Below are 24,127 nucleotides of genomic sequence, written 5' to 3' on the forward strand. Positions count from 1 at the left end.
TGTGGTTCCTTTTCTTCCATCTCATTTTCTTTAATATGCTTGAAATACTGTGTTTTACATATGGTAAATGATTTGATTGTCAAGTGTTTATCATATGCTATTTGGAGGGAGGTCACTGGGAATGCCTGGGCATTACACCTTCTTTGAAAATGAATGAACATCCAAACATTCAAGAAACTACTCAGGGAAATAAGTTAGAAAGTTCACACCTAACTATGTGTTTTGCACTGCATAACATTTACATGCTGAGAACTGTAAGCTTTTTCCAGCAGACTCTAGGGATTGTTTGCAATACTTCATCTGTTGTAAGACACTGGAGAAATGTTGCATTGCAAAAATAGAAAGCTCTTAAAGCAACAACTACATATATGTGTACACACATCGAGTGATTCTGTAGTTCAAAGCTGTAGGCCTCGTCACACATTATTTGTATTGTGGTAGTGCATGCAACTTCCATTCCCATGGCAAAAAGAACTTATAATCTCAGGGCCGTGTAGCATGGCACACTTAGCATATGTTAAATGGACTTAAAACACCAGTATCTGTGCCTTCAAGCAGAATACCATGTACTAAGTGCTTTTATATCATACTGCATCACGGCAAAGTTGCACCTTTCTGAGCAAGGAATATTTCCAGATGGTACTGGGTACATCTACATGTGCAATTCATGCACCTTAAGGTTACTGCACACTAAAATAGGGCACAGGAAACTGCACCCAGGAACATGTCTGAATGGGTGCCTGCATCAGAAGCAGATTTGCTCCCAATGGGAGCAGTTGAGTCCAGGGTTGCTCCTAAGCCTTGGCCCTGCTCTTCCCCACTGCAGCAGCCAATGGGACCTCCAGGCTCCCTTGGTGCCAGCCCCAGACTGGCAGGGGTCAGGCCTGGGCTCTGGGGGGCAGAGGGGAGCTGTCCAGGAGCAGGAGATGGCTCCCAGGTGCATGGAGCTCAGGATCGTAGCTTGGCTCGGCAGCACCAGCCTGGGGCAATGCCCTCTGGCCAAGCAGCATCAGCAGCCTGAGCTCTCCATGCACTTTCTCTCTGTCCCCAGTCCCAGCGCTGGTCAGCTCCCAGCTCCCCCCAGCAGCCAGGAGCTGAGCAGCGCTGGGATGAGGGAGCTCTCTGTCTCCGCAGCACCAGGTTGGGGCGGAAAGCTTCCCCATCCACTTAGCCCTACCGCTGCCTATGCAGCACAGACCCCAGTCAGCTTCCAGTCTCCACCCAGGCCTGTGGGGAGCTGGGAGCTGAGCAGGGCCAGGACTGGGGGGAGACACAGACAGGTAAGTAGGGCTGGGACTGTGGGAGACACAGGGGGGTAAGCAGGTTCAGGACTGAGGGCAGATGCAGAGGGTGTAAGCAGCACCAGGACAAAGGAGAGACCCACGTATTAGCTGAATTTACTGTACAGTAAGTCTCATGCACATGTAGACAGTGATGCTTTACCGCACATCAGATTAGTCTAATGCACAGTAAAGCGTCTTGTGTCGACATGCCCACTGCGTAATGCAGGTTGAGATAACATGGGACTGCTTCGTGGAGATAATACCATCAACTGTGGTCCCAGAGCAATCAGCAGATTGTGGGTCCCAGCCCTGACACCAAACAGGACTCTCAAATTGGCTCCTATGCCATCCCAAGACTGAACATGAGCTGATCTTCAGTCTCAGTCCTGGGACTGAGACTCTCTCACCTGTTCCAGTGTATTTTGGGGCTAAAACTGAAAATCATTTGGTTATTGGTCCAATCCTGGGAGTGCATCCAGAATCTCAAATGAGCTCTGATATGGTTGCAGGGTGCCCCAAAGATCTTCCCATCTGAGCTATTTTGGACCAAGGTGGGCTTTTCATAGGAATGCTGCTGGACCCTTAAAAGGGTCTTCCAATTGGCAGTCCATCCCTTAGACCAACACTCAGGTAACTGTCAATCAGGCCCCAGCGTGGAACTGGACCTAATTTGAGACTCCCCTGCAGTGCCAGGTCTGGGACGGACAATCAGCTGACTGTCAGGCCCAGCACCAGCACCAGCACCAGCCCTAGCCCGAGCCCCACACCTGGTTCAAGACCCTAGTCCAGTGTGAGGGCTGGAATCAACAATCCTTGATCACATCACAGTGCAGCCACTCAGAAAATGGGCTAACTCTGAATACAGCAAACTGATGCTTATTACAATCTAAATAAAACATATGCAAAGCGTCCCATGCAATGAGGTCCTAAGCATAAGATCACGGATGACTGATGGACACAGAAAGGCGGACCAGGGACTAGAGGGAAACACACAACCACACCAGATGCCATGATATGCAGTCATTTCAGAAAGCCAGCACCCAAACTGTTGTCAAGGCTTTTTGTAGGAAAAGGACCATTTTCAAGGAGATAGGTGTTCCTGCAGAAGGGAAAGCACAGGAGAAGGTACACGCATGCTTGTCTGAAGGCAAGCGGGCAATCAAGGTGGATGTCCTTGGCTGTTTGAAAGTAGGATACGTTGGCTTGATAATGAGCAAGCTAAGATAGGTAGCACAAGGCCAGGTTGCCGATGGCCCCGAAAATGAAGATGGGGAGCTTATTTTTAAATGCAGTGAAGGCCGTGGAAGAACACAATGGAAGGGGAGACAAAGTCAGAGCAGGGAGTTGTGCAACAATATTCTGGCACAGCTCACTCAACTTATTTTAATACTCGCTAAGGAATATCCCTGCTTCCCAAAGGCTTCACTTTTATTTCTATGCAACCACAGTTTCACCCTCATGACTTGTTTCCTGTTTGTCCAAGAACTTATCCTTAAATTTGCATTACTCCAGACAATAACGCCAATGAAACCTAGGCACGATTGTCATCATGAGCTCCCTGGCAATGAGCCGGTGATGTCATGTAGGGGAAGCATGCAAAGTCACTCTGGAAGGCAAAAACAAAGTGCCATTTTGTTGCAATTCAGGGACCTGATCCAAAGCCTACTGAAGTCAACGTGTTTGTGTTTTTACTGCCTGCAATTACTTCTGGGTTTGGGGGACTTTATTCTTCTGTTCTGTATGGATCTGGTGAGACTACAGCTAAATATAGATTATACAAAGTCCCATACCCTGGCAGCAGAAAGAAACTAATAAATTAGATGGAATTGAGAGAACAGAAATACATTGACTGAAGAGCAAGAGAGACTGACTTGTGAGGAGGAGGATAACTATTAGTATTTGAACAGTGTAAATGTCAAGGTGGAAGAAGAATTACTTAGAGGGTCCAATTGAGTTTTACTAGGTGTAGAGCCAAGAATAAGGCAAGGGATATTTAGCAAGAATAGAGGGAAGCATTCAATCAACAGTGAAGTCTACTGGACCATGAAATAGTCTCCCAAAATAAATGGTGGCAGCCCTATAGCTGAGGTCATTTAAAATTAGACTGGAAAAAATATTCTGGAGGGAACAATCCAGTCTTGAGTCTCAAGGGATGGACTTGTCAATGTGATAAGGATTTTCTATCTCAAATGCTTATTAGTGTGCCACATACTACTCTGATTTGGCATATTTGAACAAAATGAATGTTTGATATTCAGGCAAACCCGGTTTTTTAACATACGACAGTTGTCATAATGTTCTTTCTTTCTTAGATAGAAAATAATTAGAAGTTGAAAAGTCCCTGCCAAATGCCAGGCACAGCTATTACTGGTCCCATAAATCCAGCCACTGGACTATAGAGGAAGATAAAATAACCTACATTAAAGGCTTCTAAACTGTCAGAGTCATTGAGAGGTTTCCCCGAAACAACTTTTTCCAAGGAATGATATGCAATAATGAGTGAACAAGGAATAAGCCGAAACTAACAAACACAACGTGACAGGCTCTGCAAGGCTTTTTAATTGTATTTACTACCTAGATACAAGTGCTAGGTTGATAACTGTGAAGACTGGCATCTTTCATTTACATATTGATCTCAAATGAAATTTAGCAAGAATGAGCATTTGCAGCATGGCATTCAGCTCTGCAAATTGTTGCCCTGCCTATGTACGTCAACTCTAACCTTGAGGAAGCAATTACTTCTCAAGCTGGGAATACATCCTTCTTTCCAAAGTCATAGCAGGTACTTGCGCCCATCGCACCAACATCCTTAGCTGACAGCCCACATGCCTGATCAGCCTTTCTCTCTTGACAGGAATCCACAACTGGGATTTTTGCCTCGGCCCGTGCTACCTGACAAACACTGATAGCAATTGATTAAAGCATTTGTTCCAACCAAATTGATAATGTCTTTTATTCAAAGGTTGTGGCTCTGATTGGCCTTTTTAAAAGCACCAAGCCTCCTAATTGACTGCTTAATTGGTAATTGCTCTGTTTGTAGTGATTATTTGCATGGAGCAACTCACTGCAATCAGTTGGAACTAATGGCTGAGTGACAGTCTGGTTCATGGTCTTGACTAGATTTTTTTATTTGCATCTCCAAAGAAGAAACCTTTGCATAAAGATAAAAGTGAGGTGTTTCTTTCCTATATTTAGCAATAATGTGATGTATTTAAACAGTATTATTTAATAGTTAAATTATATATCTATGGTGCTTTAAGTATGGTGCCACTATTCTTCTTCTTCATCATCATCTCCATGATTTGTTGTGGGTATGGTCCTGAGTCCTTATAAATCAATGGGCTACCTGGTTTTCTATCTTCCATCAGTCTACCTAGTTGCAAGGTGAAATCCCCCAGAATCTGCAGGTTTATTCTTTTCTGCTACTGAGCTCTACCAGTCCTGGTGACTAGGGAGATGGCATGGGTCACAACATTGCCAATGAGAGGTACTGGGTATTTGGGTATACTGGGGTGGGCAAAATGTGGCCGGGGGGACAGATGTGGCCCACCAGGCCTTTCTATCCGTCCCGTGCGGCCCCTAAAAAATTTAGAAAATAAATATTAATCTGCCCTGGGCTGCCTGTCATGCGACCCTCAATGGCTTGCTGAAAGTGGCACCTAGTAAGTGGCCCTCTTCCCAAAATAATTGCCCACCCCGGGTCATGCCCTTCCTGCCACATACCCCAGGCCAGCATTAAATAACCACTGACATTTCATATTATAATCTAAGCACATAAAGCATCTTCTGCATTTGCCTCTGATTTCACCAATATTCAAAACATGATATCCTAGCTCAGGCATCAGCAACCTTTTGGAGCAGCGGGCCACTTTAAACAGAGCTAACTGCAAATATGGCCCGCTCCTTGCAACCCAGCCAATGATGCCACCACTGCTTCCCCCGATGCCTCTCCCCACAGAGAAGCTGCGTACATCCCTTGCTGCTGAACCGCTACAAATGTCCTGGCTGCGCTGGCCATACATTGCCAACCCCTGTCCTGGCTGGTAGGTGGAACGAGCCTAATCTTAATGCAGCAGAAATGACAGGTTCAGTTGATGGCTTTGAGCTGTTAGGTGACTAAAGGAATTATCAGGCTTCCAAAATTTCCCGATGGTTCCTGGCGAATCCTTCCCAAGCACGTTTGTCTAACCTGCACTTAAAAACTCCCAGTGCTGGCGAGTCCACAGTCGCTTGGTAATTGGTTCTGGTACTTAGCCACCTTCATCGTTAGAAAGTTCTGTCTAACATCCAACCTAAATTTCCCCGGTTGCAAGTTAAACCCATTTGCCTCCCACAATTTCAAATGGCCCTTGCGTTCTGTTCCCATGCCCCTTTCCACAATTCTCTTGTTACCTATTAATTGCAAAGCTAATGCAGAACCTTAAATGCTTAGAAAGGGCACGATGCTCCCTAAAACACAAGATCGCTGCTACTCTATAACCCCATCCCCTCCTTCCCATGTTGGCACATCATTTTATGTACAACTGCTTTTGGGTGTCAGGCTCTGTGTGCACCCCTTATTATTAGTGTGCTCTCATGCAGCAGATTCAGCAGCCATCAAATAACTCATCGGCACATACACCAGGCTCTCTAAAGAATGAGGGTGTCAATTGATATTTATATGCCAGCAATGCTTAAGACTACCAGTCGTGCAGCAGATTTGTGGTATTAGGCACCAGGCTAGTATAGAATAGAAACCCCCTGACCTATACGGCTCATGATCTTAGCAGTTGTTTCAGCCCTTGGCTGCAAGGGGCTGTGTTTATGCTTATCCAGGTTTATGAATTTTATTGTATTTTAGAAGTATTTTAATTGAACGTGCAGCAGATATAGTTTATCTGTCATTCTTCTTGCCCTCTCAGCAATAATCAAACAGAATGCATTATACCAGGAACGGGCAATAGCACAGTTGCCAGAGTATGGCAGGCAAAGGCATTTTGACTGGCACGTAAGCCTGAGGGCAGATAGTGGGGAAGGGGCTGGGAGGGCAGATGGTGGGGAAGGGGCAGGAGGGCAGATGGCGGGGAAGGGGCTAGGGCTGTGCTGCCACAGCAAGGATTGGGCATTTGCGGCTCCCCTGCCATCCACCCCTGCCAATGTTTCACAAGTTGAGGCAGCAGGTATTTCTGACACTCTGCCCAAAAACATTGCCGACCCCTGTATTATACCTTGTCTTTTTAACAGCACTTTCCATCTGTGAATCCCAGAGTCCTTTAAAACCCCTGATGATTACATGGCATTATGGATCGGTGGGGTATGCATAAAGGAGGGGGTCAGACATGAAGAGTCTAGATCCACAGGATGTCGCACACAGGTCAACAGCTGAATGTGCAAAATAAACCCTAAATGTAGAGCCAAGTGAATGCTGTTACCAAACTCCTTTCCTCCTGTACTGCATTGCATTTAGTCTGGTCCCCTAGCAATTTTGTGATTAGTTTTTAAGGCATATTCTGCAGCACTAGGTCCAAAGGTGTTATGGCATCTGTTGATCATTGTCAATACAATTTAAGCTGTAAGACTTTTTATGCCACACTTTAAATCAATATTTGGTGAAAACAACCTGCTATTACGTATGTTGTATCCTGCCAGATTTTGTCTCTTCCACATGCCTAGGCACTCGCATCCACATGCCCACCCCCACCATCAAAATGCAGGGTTTTGGGGACAGATTTCCACTGACAGACTTTGCTGTTTTTAATATGTGAACCATATGAAAAGAAATGTGTTCAAAACAGATGAGCAACCTGCTGCACTCGCTATGTGGCCTTTATTTTCCCAGGTGGAATCCCTTATCACTGAAACATGCTGCAAAGGATATTTGTGATCGAGAGCAATGCCCCATTACCCTGCAAGCCTCTTGTCTTGTAAGCAAATCTGCTGAAAAACACAGACAACATGCAACGGAAAGGGCTGATGTGCATAAAAACGTGCTGCTTCCTGAAAAGAGCCTGAAAATGGAGTCAACAGAGCATTGAGACGATGGATATTGCAGTTGTAATTTGCATCTATTTTATCAGTGCCTGGTCTATGAAAAAAGTATTTAATACTATTTCTTTTTTAAGGATGTATAAAGGACTGTTATTTTATTGGTTTATGAAAGGGGCAACATTAGTGTCTGTAGGAAAGGTAGTGGCTGTACAAGCAGCCCCACGGTGCACTGGTTATTTTGCCTCAGTTGGTATGCAAAGGAACCTGTTTCTAACTATGACAGGGTTGTTAAATCTTCACGGCCTGTCTGTTTTGGACCATCTACGTTATATACCCTCTCCTGCTAGATTCTGCATGTGACCGAAGTAGAAAGCCCAAAGGAGTTCCAGTCCACTTGGACAAGAGATATCCGAGGGTCTTTTACACCACTGTGCTCTGGTATGCTGCCTTAATGGCACAGGAGAACAAATGTTGCATAAAGGCATCTTTGCATTGCTCAGAGGTTTTGAAGGTTAGGTAGAACTTGAAGGATCACTCAAAAATATGAGAAACGTTGCGTGGAGCCCTGTCCTTTTTTTCCCTTTTGTACCCAAAACTGACAATGGAAGTAGCCATAGTTTTGGGTGTGCACAGTCAGTCATTTTATAAGAAACATGTGCATAAGGCTTCAGTTATGTTGATCTCTTGAATTCAGATTCAGACCAAATGGGATAAGAAGCAACAAGCATCTCTTGTATGTCTAAGAAAAGCCAAGACAATGCACTGGGCAGTCCATGAAATCCTTTCTTTCTCATTATGTTTAATTTAAAGTAGGTATTAAATGAGTACCTCTGGGCTGCAGCCCTGCTCCTTAATGTGTGCTTAATTTAGCACAGTGATGGAGACATGGGATTCACTAGGTTAATTTGTCTTGTATTTTATTCTCCCTCCTATTCACACTTAAGCTCTCAATGCAAAAATGCATATGGCATGCAGCCCTTATAAAACCTTATAACTGGGACACAAGGTGGCAAAATGGATGCTAGCTGTGATGTTAGAAGGAAAAAAAGATGAATTTATAGGGAAGCAGAAATTTGAAGCCCTGCCATGGTAAAAAAATGAAATTGAGTGAAACATCTAACATAGAATTAATGGGGAAATGAATGTCTGGTGAGAGGCATAATTGGAAAAACTACAAAAATCAATAAGCGTACACTTAAAAATAAGTATGCTTTGTATGTCTGTTTAGCAGCCTCATAGCACCTACAGTGACTATTTCCATGCCTGATGGATGTTGCCAAGCTTCCCAGCCCAGGATACATTCCTCTAGCATTTTCAACCAACAATGAAGGAATATCTTTTGTGCAGACCAAGGGGCAGCTGATTCATTCCCTCCAGAAAGGTTGCAAGAACAAACTCTAGGCCAGCCACTTCTGGGAAACCGCCATTATATCCATGCTTCCTAGCATCGCAGAACTACAGCGTCGGAAGGGCCTTCAAGGGTCATCTACTACAACTCCTTGCACTGGTGCTAGATTTACTATTCCTAAGCCAATTTGCTGTTCCTATCTTGGATGTGAAAATACTCCTCAAAGACGAACCAGGCTCTTCAGCATTGATAGACTAAAAGGAAGCAGAGTGCAAAGAGCAGTTATAGACAGTGCCTGTGCAATGATATTCATGGTTGGCTCTATCCCTTTCCCTCTACCGTGCTCTTTTATTTTCCTCTCTCAAGTTTCATCTACAGAGACAGGCTGAACTTTTTTTCACTTAGAGGATCTCTTTCTGTCCAAATCTGCCGCAAGGGCATCTGCAAAAGTATCTTGCTTGGACCCTACTTCTGTCCAGGCATTGTAAAACAAGTTCTGCTGTTCATTAACTGTTTCTTGGATACCTGTCCTTTGGGGCTGGCTGATATTGGTCTCTCTTGCTTTTTAAATTATGCATACAGATTGAATCTCTAGGCCATTTGGCTGGGGATACATTAATTTATGTTTACTTGGGTACAATACTCAAGGTGACTTTAACAATAGATATATATATATACATTTATTTTAGATTCTGTAGGGCAATACTATCCCAAAGCATTAATATATGGACGATAATACAGTGAGTCTCAGTGGAGTTTTCCCTGCTGGAGACTGAGACATGAGAGACTCCAGTCAAGGTTTTCCCTGGATATTAAATCAGACAGAGGGTAACCATTTAATTTATTTCATGTATTCCAATGCTACCATTCAACTAACTTTGCCAGGGATTGTGTGCACATAAGAAAAAAACTGGTGTTCCGCACTCTCAGTTTTTATTTAAAAAAAAAAGAAAATCCAGAAATTTTCAGGGTTTATCTTTGAAACATAAAAACTGGGATGGAATTGGGATAAAAGGAAGAAAAGGGGTGGGGGGAATCAATTTAAATTGGGGAGAAAAATCGGTGGTGAGGATGGGAGGGAGGAAGTAAGGTTGGGGCGGTGGGGGGAGGGGAGCTCTTCCCAGTGCTTGGCAGCTTGCTCTCGCTGTGGCCTGCTGCCACTGCAGGCTGGGGCTGGTGGCGACACCCGGCTCTTCCCGGCACTCAGGGCTTGCAGCTCCTGCTGGAGGGCCGAAGCTGGAGTCTCCAGGGTGTGGCTTGGACCTGCCCAACCTGGGAGCAGTTCCCGTGGCCCACCCTGCCCCACCTGGGGGCAGAGCTGGGAGACCCCCACCCTCAAGCAGTGGCTCCAGCTAGCCTTTCATAGTTTCATAGTTGATTGGGTTGGAAGGAACCTGAGCATATCATTGAGTCCGACCCCCTGCCATGGCAGGAAAGAGTACTGGGGTCAAATGACCCCAGCAAGGTGTACATCTAACCTCCTCTTAAAGACCCCCAGGGTAGGAGCCAGCACCACTTCTCTTGGAAGTTGGTTCCAGACCCTAGCCACCCTGACCGTGAAGTAGCGCCTCCTGATATCTAACCTAAACCTACCCTCTGCCGGCTTGTGACCGTTATTCCTGGTCACTCCTGGCAGCGCTCGGGGGAACAGGGACCCCCCAGTGCCTGCTGATCCCCCCGACTAGTTTGTAACAGGCCACTAGATCCCCCTCAGCCGTCTCTTGTGGAGGCTGGACAGGTTCAGGTCCCGTCGCCGCTCCTCGTAGGGCCTGCCCTGCTGTCCCCTGACCATGCGAGTGGCCTCCTCTGGCCCCTCTCCATGCTGTCCACGTCCCTCCTGAAGTGCAGCGCCCAGAGCTGGATGCAGTACTCCCGCTGCAGCCTGACCTGTGCCGCATAGAGGGGGAGGACCGCCTCCCTGGACCTGCTCGAGATGCATCTGTGGATGCATGACAAGGTGCGGTTGGCCTTCCTGACCGCGTCCCCACACTGCCGGCCCATGTTCATCTTGGCATCAGTGATGACCCCCAGATCCTTTTCCACCTCTGCACTGATGAAAAGGGAGTTCCCCAGCCTGTAGGTATGGTGCCGGTTGTTCCTCCCCATGTGCAGCACTTTGCACTTGTCAGTGTTGAATCCCATCCTGTTCTTATCCGCCCACCCCTGTAACCTGTCCAGGTCCGATTGCAGCCTATTCCTCCCTTCTAGCATGCCCACATCCCCCCACATCTTAGTGTCATCAGCAAATTTGAACAGGTGCTTTTTACCCCCTTGTCCAAGTCACTGATGAAGATGTTGAACAGTGCGGGCCCGAGGACCGCGCCCTGGGGGCCCCCACTGCCCACATCCCCTCAGGTCAAACATGACCCGTCCACCATCGCTCTCTGGGTGCGGCCCTCCCGCCAGCTGGCGACACATCTGACTCTGTGGGTGTCGATACCACGGTCCCCCAGTTGCTTAACGAGAACGGGGTAAGAGACAGTGTCGAAGGCCTTCTGAAAGTCCAGAAAGACGACGTCCACTGCTACCCCTCCCTCCAAGGACTTGGTGACCTGGTCGTAGGTGACCACCAGGTTGGTCTGACAGGACCTGCCGCTAATGAACCCATGTTGGTTGCCCCTGAGCATAATCTCCCCCCCGGCCCCTCGTGCACATGTTCCAGGATAACTCTCTCAAAAAGCTTGCCCAGGACCGAGGTAACACTGACTGGCCTATAGTTTCATGGGTCCTTATTCCTCCCTTTATTGAAAATGGCCCCCGCATGGCCACTGCAACCCTGTTGTCCCCCACTCTGCATGCAGCCACCGCCACCGTGTCCGCTTGGAAATCTGTGCCTCAGATAACCAGCAGCTGCATTTTTAGCTTACCGGCACCGCCCATTTTTCAGTTCAAATCGCCATTACCCAGCATGAGAGGGTAATGGGCCATTCCCCATGCCAGTTAACAGGGATCTGAACTGAAAAAATGGGTGTAAATCAATAAAGAAACAAATGACTTCCAGGAAAAAAAATCAGGGAATTTATAAGTGAAAATCAGTTAAAACTGAGAATGCGGAACACTAGAAAAGATACAGTCTAATATGATAAATGAGGTCTGTTATTTATATCACTGAATTAATCTAGTTATCATCTTTATTTAGGAACAGCCTATATTTCCTACTCTAAGCTCAAGTGCCTGACCACAGTGGGAACATTTGTCCTTTTCTTGCAGTGTTGATTACATCCCATTTCTTGGTAGGCTACAATAAAAATCCATTCTGATAAAATTAGCACAATCCAATTAGCAGGAAAAGCATATTTATTAATTAAATGCTCTGATTTGTTCTCAAACCCTCTCTTCAGGTTCATTCTTAGTTTAAATCTGCAAGCTGCAGACAAATCAGAGAGATTGTGAAGGTTTGAAGAAGTTAGCCAATAAATACTCAACAATAAGAAACTGAATTTTCCAGAAGTACAAAATGAACAACTCAAATGCAAAAAGTAGCTCATTCATAACTTATTTGTATCTCTTTATATAAACCACTTTTTCGGCTTTTTGACTTTATATCCATACATGTTTATACTGTGTACCAGTAAAAAAAAGTTGTATTTGACCTTTCTTTGACCATTGCTAAAAATTTTCAAAAAACCTTGATATAAAAGCAAAATATTGAAGTGTTAAGGAAAGTTACAGTAGTTTGTTGCATGAGTATTGGCATTTGGTGCGCCTGCTGGTGGAACTCATGAAACCAAGTAATATGGAAGCATAAAATAAGGAGGGCTGTTCAACTTAGCTTCCAACTTTGGTTCTTTATTAGATTGATATTGTTTTCTCCTTAAAATGATAAGCTCTCTTTGAACTGCATCTCTTCAATGTCTAACACATAATTACCTGATCCTCCAATATTTCAGCTGTACAAAGAAAGTGTTGTCTATACAGGCACTGCAGCAATGCATATCAGGAAACAATACCTCTCTGCAAACTATGACACAAAAGGTACACTGAAAACCTTAGTCTCTTTAACTTTGATTAGAGGCTGTCCAGCACTGCAATGCAATCTTATGCCATTTATATCCATGTTAAAATATGCCCAAAACCTACTCCCCACACCCAATTATGATGTTAGTGTCTGAGATATAAAACTCATATTCTCTTTTCTTTCTTCAAAGCATCTGTCCCAGCACTAGAATAATGTCCACTCCCATCTCCCAAGCCAAATAGTACAAAAGAACACTAACCTCAATCTGCTGGATGGCTTCCTCCCGTTGACGGATGACCTCCAAGTCTTCTTCAGTGATTTCTGAGAGCAGGGCTTGATCTTGATCTTGGCTCTGCCACATGCTATCCCCTCCATTGAAGATCTTCTCATCATCAGCCAAGTCAGAGAAAGGAGTGCGGGGACTCTGCTGAAACCAAAAGACACTGAGAGTTTTATCCCTTTTATACTGCATGATTCCAGGGACCAAGCAGGGAAATTAAACTACAATGCAAAAAATTGAGTTGTTCATGGCAAAAATGGAAGAACCAAAAGCACCAAGGCAAGTGGATGTTTAGGGTGGAAGAGACTTAGGGCGCCTGCACACACTACGGAGTTTAATCCTCATTAAAATAAATAGGTTTATAACATTTAAACTTGTTTATTTTGGAGCATCGCATCAGTGTTTGCATGCACTACGTTTTCAACTGAATTAAGCTTTGGGATGTTACATCGGTGTTTGCACACAGTAGGTTTTCAAACAAATTAAGCGCAGACCTCGGCTGGCACTGCAGGAGCGCAGGACAGTCCAGTGCTGCCCTCTGTCCCAGGGCCTCCACCCCATGCCTGTGCCCTGCCATACAGCTGTGGGAGCAGGGAGCCAGCAAAACAGTAGAAGCAATTCAAAAGTGGAAGCAATTCAAAGGGGTGAACACTCAAAAACTTTGCAGCACCATCTGGTGGACAAAGAGGCTCATTACACATTTTGAGTGCCTTTGTGTTTGCATGCAACAAATCCATGGACGCAACACTTTAATTCATGGCAAGCCAAATTAAACTATTTCCGAAAAGTTTTACTTTAATGCAGCAGAAAGACTTTTAAAGCTTCTGGAAAAACCACCTGTGCAAACAGTCACACCACTGCAGCACAAGAAAGGACAAAAAACATTGCGTGTACAAACCCTTTTAGAGACCAACTCATGAAATCCATTTCCTCAATAAGAACTGAGTCAGTTGCCCGGGAGGTTCCAAACTACGAGGGCAGTCCAAAACCTCAGCTAAGAGAGCAAGCTAATGGATATGCTCTGCTGTGGTGACATCTTCCAGGTATCAAACTCTAAGAACCACCATTCACCTATACTATGGCAATTGTTCTGCATGATACTCTGGGTTAAACCATCTCCTGCTGGAATATCCATGATACACTAAGACGGAAGTTCCATAATTTCATTGGTTTAAAACTCAACTGGACAAACAGCAGGTATTAGGCAGATAATATAATAATCATATTTTGCACTTATAAAGCACTTCTTTGGTCAAGATGGCAAAGCATATTATGGTATTTATTCCCTAATGACTTTCTTAAATACTGGTACAGGGAACTATCATATATTTAACATCATAACTTTTATACCTTGTATACCAGTGCCTTTTATACCAGGTGCATCTGGCAAAACACATCCACAGAAGTAAATCATATACTAGTTACTGCATCCTTGGAATACCAAGCCACCGCCCTCTTACTGCAACATGGCTAGCAGAATAACATCTGCAGACCCACTGTCACAGATGTTGTAGATACACATTAGAGATGGCAGACCCTGCCTCAGGAACTGAAAATCAAAATATAGTATATGGATGGAGGATAGAAGAAAGGAAGTGTTAGCCCCATTTTACAGATGGCAAAGGAAAGAAGTTATTGTGACAAAGTAATGCTTGGAGTCTTGGAAGAGCTGGGAATTGAACACAGATCTCCTGCGTTCTAGGAGACACTTTTCTCTGCTGTAGGTACAAAATATCTGAATACACACTTAAAATGATGCATACTGAATCCGTTGACTTCATCTGTTAATGCTCACCATGCCCACTCCATGCACAGCTGAGTTAGGTGCATCATCAATACATACACAAATACAATTTTCCTACCCTGACCACTTAGCACAGCAAGTGATATGGATGCAGTGGAGAAGGACAAAGAACAGCAGTCACAGTAATAAGACAATGTAGTTATCAGGAGCTTCATTTGGTTTATTTCCTCTTCTGCATTCACTGGCTTGTTGCTGATTCGGCAAACTTTTGTTTCAGGACGGATCTAGGACTCCAGTCCTGCCAAGAATGACATATGTGCTTATCTTCCAGCTTGTGCGGAGTCCCATTAAGCCAGCTTTGCTTAGTTTGGCTTTCTAATCAAAAGTAAAATTATAATAGCTGCCCAGGTGCCTGAAACGCTCTGAAGTTGCACAAAGGCACTGTAATGGCTTAGCCATCAGTGCTTCTCAGGGAATCGTGTGTGAGAAGGAAATGTGCTTGTTTCATTTTGCTGTGGTCCTGCTTCTGAAGACTGAAAATTGTCCTCGGTTCCCACCAAACCAGTCAGTCAAAGGCTCTCAGCATTTCACTGGAGGTGCACAGGGCCTGGCAAGATTGGGCTGTAACAGCTGGAGTAAAAAAGCCCTCTACAACCTCTTGGAAGTCCATTATCACAAGAGGTTGTAGAGGGACACAGTACAGCTGAGATCAAAAAAGTTCAAGTCATGGATGATTGTTCTGTTTAATAGCTATTAATGGATCTCTCTAAGATGTTTCCTTTGGCATGTGTAAGCCAACAGTGGTGGAAGCCAGCGAGGGTAATGAACAGGGGAGCGATCAGTCTAGATCAGGGTTGTCCAACATCCGAATGGTACATGGCCCTAGGCCAACTGGCCAGAAATGGTGCAACCCCCCATCCCTCTACCCCACCTCAGGGGTGGGGGCAGGAAGTGGAAGCTGGAGGAAGCGGGAGGAGCCGGTGACAGCTGCAAGAGAGTGCCAGGGGGCCAGTGTGAAGACCAGGAGTAGAGGGGGTGATGTTGAACCCCTAAAGAGCCACATGCAGCCCATGGGCTGCCAGTTGGACAGCCCTGCTCTGCATACACCCCATTCAATGCTCTGACCCTAAAGCACTCACTTCTGCCACGTCGGAAACAGGTTACTGAGCTAGATGAACCATTGGTCCAAACTAGTGTGGCCTTTTCTTCTTTTCATGAAGGGATTAATGGCACAGCCACTGTTTGTAACCAAAAGAGAAGAAAATGCCCCCAATATTGCTTCTGCCATGTTTGGTTGTATTTATTCACAGTGGAGGAAGCATAATGGGACAGTGAAGAGCAAGTGGCACACTTCAAAACAGGAGTCAAGCATCAAACACTTACGGCCGTATGTCGGCATCTTCATTGGGAGGCTGGACTTACAAAAGTGCTGAATCCACAGTAATTCTCACTCCCTTTGTTTGGACCTGCTGGATGTTTGACACATATAGAAATCAGACCACTAATTAATTTGGTTAAGTATGGTCATACACCCCTGCATGTTGGCAATTTTGAAAAAACAACAAAAAACCTGAAAGACATAAAATGTGAGGCATGAAGTGAGAGTAGTGGAAGGGAGAGATGCTGCCTACATACAGACTGGGTGGCAAACATCAAAGTACTTATTTTTTATAGCTCTAAATGTAAGAAATTTGCCACTAATATTTTCAAAACTGTAAATATAGAAAATGCATCGTTGATGTTTTCTATTGTTTCCTTGTCTCCCTCCTCCAGGGAACTACTTTCTGTGGAGAAAGGATACACTGCAAAAGGAAAATCACCATAAAAAATAGGTTTAAAAATGCATTTATACTTGCAGGGCCATATTTTAATAGCATTAAAACACTCCAGGGGCTGTTTTACTGAACAATTAATATACACCTTGGATGGCTGAAGGCATCTGGCAAAGTGCCGTCACTGCCCCAGGCATGTACTTAATGAAGCAATAAAACACCCCCCAGGGCGTCCTAATGCTACATTTGTAGCTGTGATAATCTAGTCTCACCTTAACACAGGCATTTTTCTGGCATTAAGGTTAACAGGAACGGCAATGCAGACACCATTACCACTTTTTCCTACAGCTACTGATTTGCAACTCAGATGTGTTTATTGCCAGGCAGCCACGGTTATACAGGGCAACGGGGAACGCCACCGTCTTAGCAAATACACGCCATCAGCTGCCATGAGGCAAGCCTCCGTGATGATGCGTTCCTATCGCTGCTCTCTCGTTTCAAGCACAGCGCTCTGTGCAATAATAAAGGGACTCCATCTGTGCTGCAGCAGTTGGATCTTTATTAAGTGCACTGTACTCAGTGCTGTTACGTGAAGCTTGAACATACAGCTTTGGGGAGGTTTTTTTGGAAGCTTACTAGGACCACCCTCAAAATCGTTCTTCTTACAACTCCTGCTCCATCCTTCAGGTTGTCACACCTCATCTTACCTTCCCTTTCTCCTCTAACTTGTCATATCCACCCATGTTGCTGTCTTGGCAGATACACTTGGAGGAATGGAAGCATTCATACAGCACTGTTTTGATGGGTTTCTGGAGGTATTTGTCAGACAGGTCAATGGATACAACAATCCAGCTATAATAATGATTGGGTAGCACTCAAATATCTCTTTTTAAGGCACGGCCATTACCGCTTTAAATAGACTGCATCCCAAGCACATTATATCCATGCTCTTGGCATGACGTGTGGGGCTGGGGCGCATGACGTATAAGGATAGGCTGAGGGAATGGGCTGATTTAGTCTGGAGAAGAGAAGGCTGAAGGGGATTGAACAGCACCCTTCACCTCCATGCAGGGGGGCTTCAAAGAGGACGGAGCTGGGCTGGTCTCAGTGGGGGCAGACGACAGGACAAGGAGCAATGGGCTCAGGCTGCAGCAAGGGAAGTTGAAGTTGGATATTAGGAAAAACTTTCTCACTAGGAGGGTGGTGAAGCACTGGAACGGGGTACCCAGAGAGGTGGTGGCATCTCCATCCTTGAAGGTTTTTAAGACCCAACGCAACAAAGCCTTGTCTCGGACGATACAGTTGGGGCTAGTCCTGCTTTGAGCAGGGGGTTGGACTAGATGTGACCTCCTGAGCTCCCTTCCCGCCCTCACTGTCTGATTCTTTAAATAAAGTGGTGATGCGAGTTTCCATCAGTCACTGAAAGCAACTATATGACTTTATCTCCCTGGTATCTTGCAAAGTGCCACATTACTGTGAATGAGCAATTCATGCGAAACAATGGGATGCGATGCACGGTGGCTGGAATTTCCTAGATGTGAAAGTGGCCCCTTGTTAACTCCAAAACAGTCACCACTATGTCAGCCCATATTTTGCAGATAATTGGATGTACTGCATCTACTTGAGCTTTTGCTGAGGCACATGGTCCCAACGCAAAGGGTTACACAGAAAGAGAAAAGCCTCATTTTAAGCAGCAAATGTAAATTCACAGCTACCACAAACATGTAAAATTAAACATGTACAGAAATCTAATTATACTGAAGGCTTCTGATTGGAAAGACTGTATTATTAAATGGGTTTTCCCCTGTTTCTGCTTCATGGAGTATGAGTAAATAGGCTGTGTTTAAAGCCAATGGAGATATGCTGGACATACTTATTGAGTCTCCATAGCCTGGAGAAAGGAGTGCTGCTTTGAACTGATGCTAAGTCTCTATCCATTCAACCCAGTTGTAAATAGGTAGGTGGTCATTAGAGCTGTGCAAATTGGCTGTGTTTTGATTCAATTCTGGATTCGGCTGTTTCAGAGGAGAGTGATTCGTTTTGGTGCTTTGGGTCACTGCCTTGTTTCGTTTCTGTCGAATCTCCTCCAAATCTGTTTCGAATGGGCTGCAAGCTTCACACAGCCCTACTGCCCAGCCAGGTGGGGCCTGGGGCTGGGGGCTGCAATGCCCCAGCGGGGAGCAGGACAGGGCTGTGGGGGGGTCGTCCAGGGGAGGGGTAGGCCTACTGCCCTCTGTGCAGGCAAGGAGACCCCCAGGCGGATCTCCGATCCCTGTCACAGGAAAGCAGCTCAGAGCGGTGAGCAAGCCTGCTGGTCCCTGCCACTTGATTTGAGTCCACAGGGAGTGGAGATCTGCCCTGGGCTTTCTTCGCTGAGGCTGCCTATACCATGCTGCACTGGACCTCTGCTCCCTGCAGAGCCAGGTCGTGCAGCAGATTTGGTGTTTTGGGCACCCATACACCTCTGAAACAAAATAGCTGCCAAAATTATGCACAGCCCTAGTGATCATACAGAACAGGGGCTTCAGGGTGAGTGGGGAGATGCTGGAGATCTTGCTGTCTCTAGTGCCATCGGGGTGACTTGCCTACAATAGAGTAATGGACCTTAGTGACTTAGATTTTACAGTGGAGAAGTATTTACACATACACATACTCTTCCTCTCACATAGCCTTTCTGAGTAAAACCGTGCTAGATTTTATGCACTGTGAATTGTCTTTGTAATTTGTGCTTGGTTTCTTTTCATATTCCGTTAGAGGGATGGCTTTGGAATTGCTCCTTTCCTGACATTGGCCTGTGGCAGATTTGTGTCAATGTGATATTTTTTAAAATCCAACTCCAGATCTGTGAAGAAATTGGTACACGAGCAAAAGTTGAGGAGAGATGACACACCAGGAAGTTGATAGTATTACCTTTGTAGGGCTAAAGGGTCAATTTTTTGTGGGTTATTCCTCATATTTGAAAACTTATCCATAAATCCTAGCTGAGAACCTATATTTTCTCCAGTGGATAAAATTTCCTCTGTAGGATAAAATCTTTTCTGCCTGCAACTACAGTTTTATATCAGATTTTATCTTATAAATGAGGAGATTTTATGGCCAGCTGCTTTTAACACTTTTTTTCCCTATCAAGATGGGTAACACTTCTGTGGCTGCTGTACTTGTACAGCAGATACCAATACTTGCTGCCAGCAGGTGCATTTCCATGAGAGTGTCCCAGAAGTTATCTCCTTGGAGGTCAACCCCTCCGCACTTCCATCCATCCACTTCAATATTTGAAGTCGGGGAAGGAAGGAAATAAAGTTATAAAATAAAATTGTGCACGGCGACTTGACCTGCTTCACAACACAAAAGTCAACATCATCATCATCATCAAAAGAGCTGAGAAGTAAACCACCAGTTTTCCATCCCAAGGCACATACAACACTTACAGCTACCACATGTAGTACAGACCCAGTAAAATGCATCACTAGAGGCATAGGATGTATCGCACAAAAAGACTGTTTCTGTGGGAGTGGTTCAATACCGGTAGCTTTCTCTTACATGTCTAACCCATGCACTACTATTGGTAGAATGGCCAAGGACAAGATCTGCTACTACCAGAAATTAAAATAAGCAAAGAAACAGAAAACCATTGGACTGGTGGTGGAAGGACAGAACCTGAAGGGTTGATTAGACCTTGATGGGAAAAGGTTAGCATCCCCAGGACATAACCAAGAGCTTTCAAAAACTTCCATGAAAAAATAAAGATGGGGAGAGAGAGAGTCTCTCATCACAGAATAATTAAGCAGCCTTATGTTTCAACCATCAGACTACCTGCTATTCTTAGGTTATTTCCATCTCCCTTCCCCCCATCTCTCATGATGTTTTGTTCTGTATATTTTTTTAGTATAAATAATTACAATATTTATTGAGGGTCGGACTCATACCATGACTCAACCCATCCCTGTTGCTCTGATTGTATAGCACAAGGTAGCAAAGTCCTGCAGCAAGGCAGCAGTCCTAGATTTTAGGAGGGCAAACTTCAGCGAGCTAAGAAGGATAGTTGGAGAAGCGCTGAGGTCCCGGGGGGGGGGGGGGGGGGGGGGAGCCAAGGACAGTGGTCACTCCTTAAGGAGACGATCCTCCAAGCCCAAAGGAAGGTAATCCCAACCAGGATCAAAGGGAGCAGGTGAGCACACAAGCCTCCGTGGCTCACCAAAAGCATCTGGGAATGTCTCCTTGCTAAAAAGAAGGCTTACACCCAATGAAAAGAAGGGGTCATCACCAGGGAGGACTATTCTGCAGTTGCTCGGGGATATAGGGGGGTAGTTAGGAAGGCCAAGGTGGAAATGGGACTGGGACTAGCTTCCCAGATTAAGGACAATAAGAAGTCCTTTTTTAAATACACAGGGGGTAAAAAGAAGGTCCTGGGTAATGTGGGGCCCTTGCAGGACACCATGGAAAACTTGGTCGTCACACCAGACGGCAAAGCTAACAAGTTTAACGATTTCTTTGCCTCCGTCTTCTTAAGTAGAGACCAGAACAGCCACCTCCCTGCTGGGCCCCCCTCGGGCCCCGGGGGAGGCACACCTGGGCCACGGGTTAGCGAGAATTTAGTTAGAGAGCTTCTCGAGGGGCTGGATGTATTTAAGTCAGCCGGCCCGGATGATCTCCACCCTAGAGTTCTAAAGGAACTGGCCGAGGTCATTGCAAGTTCCCTTGGACGGCTGTACGAGCACTCGTGGTGCTCTGGTGAGGTACCGGAGGACTGGAAGAGGGCCAACGTGGTTCCCATCTTCAAAAAAGGCAGCAAGGAGGACCCGGGAAACTATAGGCCAGTTAGTCTCACCTCGATCCTAGGCAAGCTGTTGGAGAAAATTATGCTGGCACACATCCAGGAGGGGCCAGCAGGGGACTGCATGCTTAGGGGCAACCAACACGGGTTCATCGGTGTCAGGTTTTGTCAGACCAACCTGGTGGCCTTTTACGATCAGATCACCAGATCATTAGACGCAGTGGACATCGTCTTCCTGGATGGCTTTTGACACTGTCTCTCACCCCGTTCTCATTAAGAAACGGGGGGCTGTGGTGTAGACACCCACACAGTCAAATGGGTCACACACTGGCTGCAGGGCTGCACCCAGAGGGTGATAGTGGATGGATCCTTCTCAGCCTGGAAGGACATGGGCAGTGGGGTCCCCCAGGGCTCGGTCCTCGGGCCCGCACTATTCAACATCTTCATCAGTGACTTGGATGAGGGGGTAAAAAGCACCTGTTGAAATCTGATGACACTAAGATGTGGGGGGATGTGGGTACACTAGAAGGAAGCAACAGACTGCAATCCAACCTAGCCAGGTTACAGGGGTGGGCGGATGAGAATAGGATGGGATTCAACACAGACAAGTGCAAGGTGCTGTACCTGGGGAGGAACAACCAGCACCATACCTACAGGTTGGGGAACTCCCCTCTTGTCAGCATGGAGGCGAAAAAGGATCTTGGAGTCATCACTGACTCCAAGATGAACATGGGCCGGCAGTGTGGCGAGGCAGTGAGGAAGGCCAACCGCACCTTGTCATGCAATCCCTGGGGGTGTTTAAGAGGAGGTTAGATGAACAGCTTGCTGGGGTCGTTTGCCCCCAGTAATCTTTCCTGCCATGGCAGGGGGTCAGACTAGATGATCTGTTCAGGTCCCTTCTGACCCTAGAAACTATGAAACTATGGATGACTAGTGCCTCCACTCCCAGCGCTTTTCCTGGTGTCCTCACTCCCCGGCCAGCACTCACAAAAGCGGGGCGCACTGGCTGTCAGGGGGTACATCAGCGCTCTCAGGGGTGCACGTGCACCCCTGTGCACCCCCTACGCATCACCCCGGATGGGGGTAAGGGGCCCCTTTTACACAACCTACTGCTGGTTATCAAGCAGGGGCATACGTCACACACAGCAAATGGACAGACATTCATTTGTAATACATGTCTCAGCACTTCCTAGCCCTATAGAAATGTTTCATTACAGGCATGGTATAGGCCTTCCAGCCCCCATGGTTGAAGAGCTGCAAAGTCACATCAAAGGTGACCTGTCCAGTCAGGGGCCGATAGGGAGCTTTTTCCTGTCCTCTTTCCTGCTCCAAGGGGAGACTGGTCACTGAGACCTTGCCTTGCCCCCTGCCAGAGGAGACAGGTTGTCAGTGATGGGCTAGCAGAGCCCCCAGTTGCTTAGCTCTGCTCATTGACTCCACAGAGCCCATGGCAGACAGGGCTGGTGCCCAGCAGTACTCCCTGAGAGAGGAGAAGGGAGAGTGGAAGAGGACTGGGACACGCTCATCACCATAGCAGACAACCTGGTAGCAGCATGTGCAACTGTACAGGAATTACACACAGTGCTAGGAAATGGAAAAGCTCCTCTTTGAAAGTACTACTATGTTGTGGCACCTTCACCATCTTGTAATGCTACAAAGAACTTAAATGGCTGGATGCTCAATCTCTATGGTGCTACAAGGACATATTTACTGCTATAAAAGTAATGTCTCTCTATGGCCTCATGCACTCTTCTCCACCTGTATGCCTACTTTACAGATGTACCAGTGCCCTCATAGTGAGGTGAACGGTAAGGTACAGAGGTAGCTGGAGAATGTCTTAGCTACTCTAGGTAAGTGTTTCTCAATCTGGGGGTTGCAACTCAAAAGTGGGTTGTACAAATATATGAAAGGGTCGCAAAAAAACTTTAGAAGATGGATTCTCCTTTAAACGAGAAACACGTGGGAAACCATGGCTTTTCCCCTGCAGGCTGGTGGAGTTTCAGCCGCCTTCACAAGGCTGCATGGGGCTCTCCCATGCCCCACACACAGCGGGGCTGAGGGCAGTGGGTCGGGACTGGTCATTGATGTTTACAAATGGGTCCTGGTCCAAAAAAAGTTGAAAACCACTGCACTCGGTTGTCCCATGTATCCCATGGTGTTAGTCTGGGATCCAGCTCCATGCATCCGTCAGTTCCTGGTGGGCCATTTCTCTTCCAGGTTCTTCATTCAAACCCAATACACAAGTCAGGGACTCACCTTGTGGTATCAGATTTCAGCCAAGTCATTTTGGATTTCTGGATTTTATGGAAAGCAGAATATAGCCTACAACCTAACTGTATCTAAAAAAATGCAAACCAATCCATGAAACTCATGCGCGGTCATGAAAGTCTATAGTGTCCCAGGAGATCTATATGGGCCGGGTAATATGCGAAAGCGTGGAGCTGCTCCTTAGCCATTCCTCAGGACTTCTCATTTTTCTACTGGCCAAATTTCTAGGACAGGAAATCATTAACATGCTTACCTCCCCCTTCTGGAACGTATCATGTCTTCTCATGGGTAACAATTTGATTCTACATTTTATGCAAACATTAAACCTGCCAAGGGGATGTTTGTCTCTTGCTTTATGGTATGAGCATACAAATAAGCAATTGGACTATGTGTTGCTGGGATCAGCCTGTTTTTGTTGCCACCGTGCATACAGTGTGAAACTTAAAATCTGATTATACTTGGAATAAGGAGTCCAGAATGGCTACATTAAAAAACAGTGAAATGCTTTCCAGAAATGGCCGGCAAAGCCATTGCTGACATACTGTTAGTTACAGTCTTTCATGGTTACAGATTTTCTCCCCTTTTTTAATAAGGATGTTGGCACAGCAAACTGCCCAGAAAAAATGCCATGAAACAGCCAGCTCTGCCTGCCTAGCTTCAATATATAGCTAGATTAAAAAGACAGATATATTAGATTAGATGATCTTTCTCAAGCCATCCTTCCAAAACAACT

At 45.8% G+C, this 24,127-nt stretch overlaps 1 protein-coding gene across 11 annotated transcripts in view; it reads right to left on the reverse strand.

The window, feature by feature from the left end:
• The window catches only part of TSNARE1 (t-SNARE domain containing 1), a 791,067-nt gene that overhangs the window by 337,816 nt on the left and 429,124 nt on the right, over window positions 1-24,127 (reverse strand). For 10 of the 11 annotated variants that reach the window (XM_090040739.1, XM_090040746.1, XM_090040740.1 and 7 more), the window contains one exon: window positions 12,816-12,983. In XM_090040739.1, coding sequence (XP_089896865.1) covers window positions 12,816-12,983 — 168 coding nt within the window. The remainder of the gene's footprint in view (window positions 1-12,815; window positions 12,984-24,127) is intronic. The other variant, XM_090040745.1, reaches the window with a different exon arrangement.

This window comes from Crocodylus siamensis, chromosome 3 (genome assembly GCF_052110815.1).
Source record: "Crocodylus siamensis isolate JL-2025a chromosome 3, ASM5211081v1, whole genome shotgun sequence".
Taxonomy (NCBI): domain Eukaryota; kingdom Metazoa; phylum Chordata; order Crocodylia; family Crocodylidae; genus Crocodylus; species Crocodylus siamensis.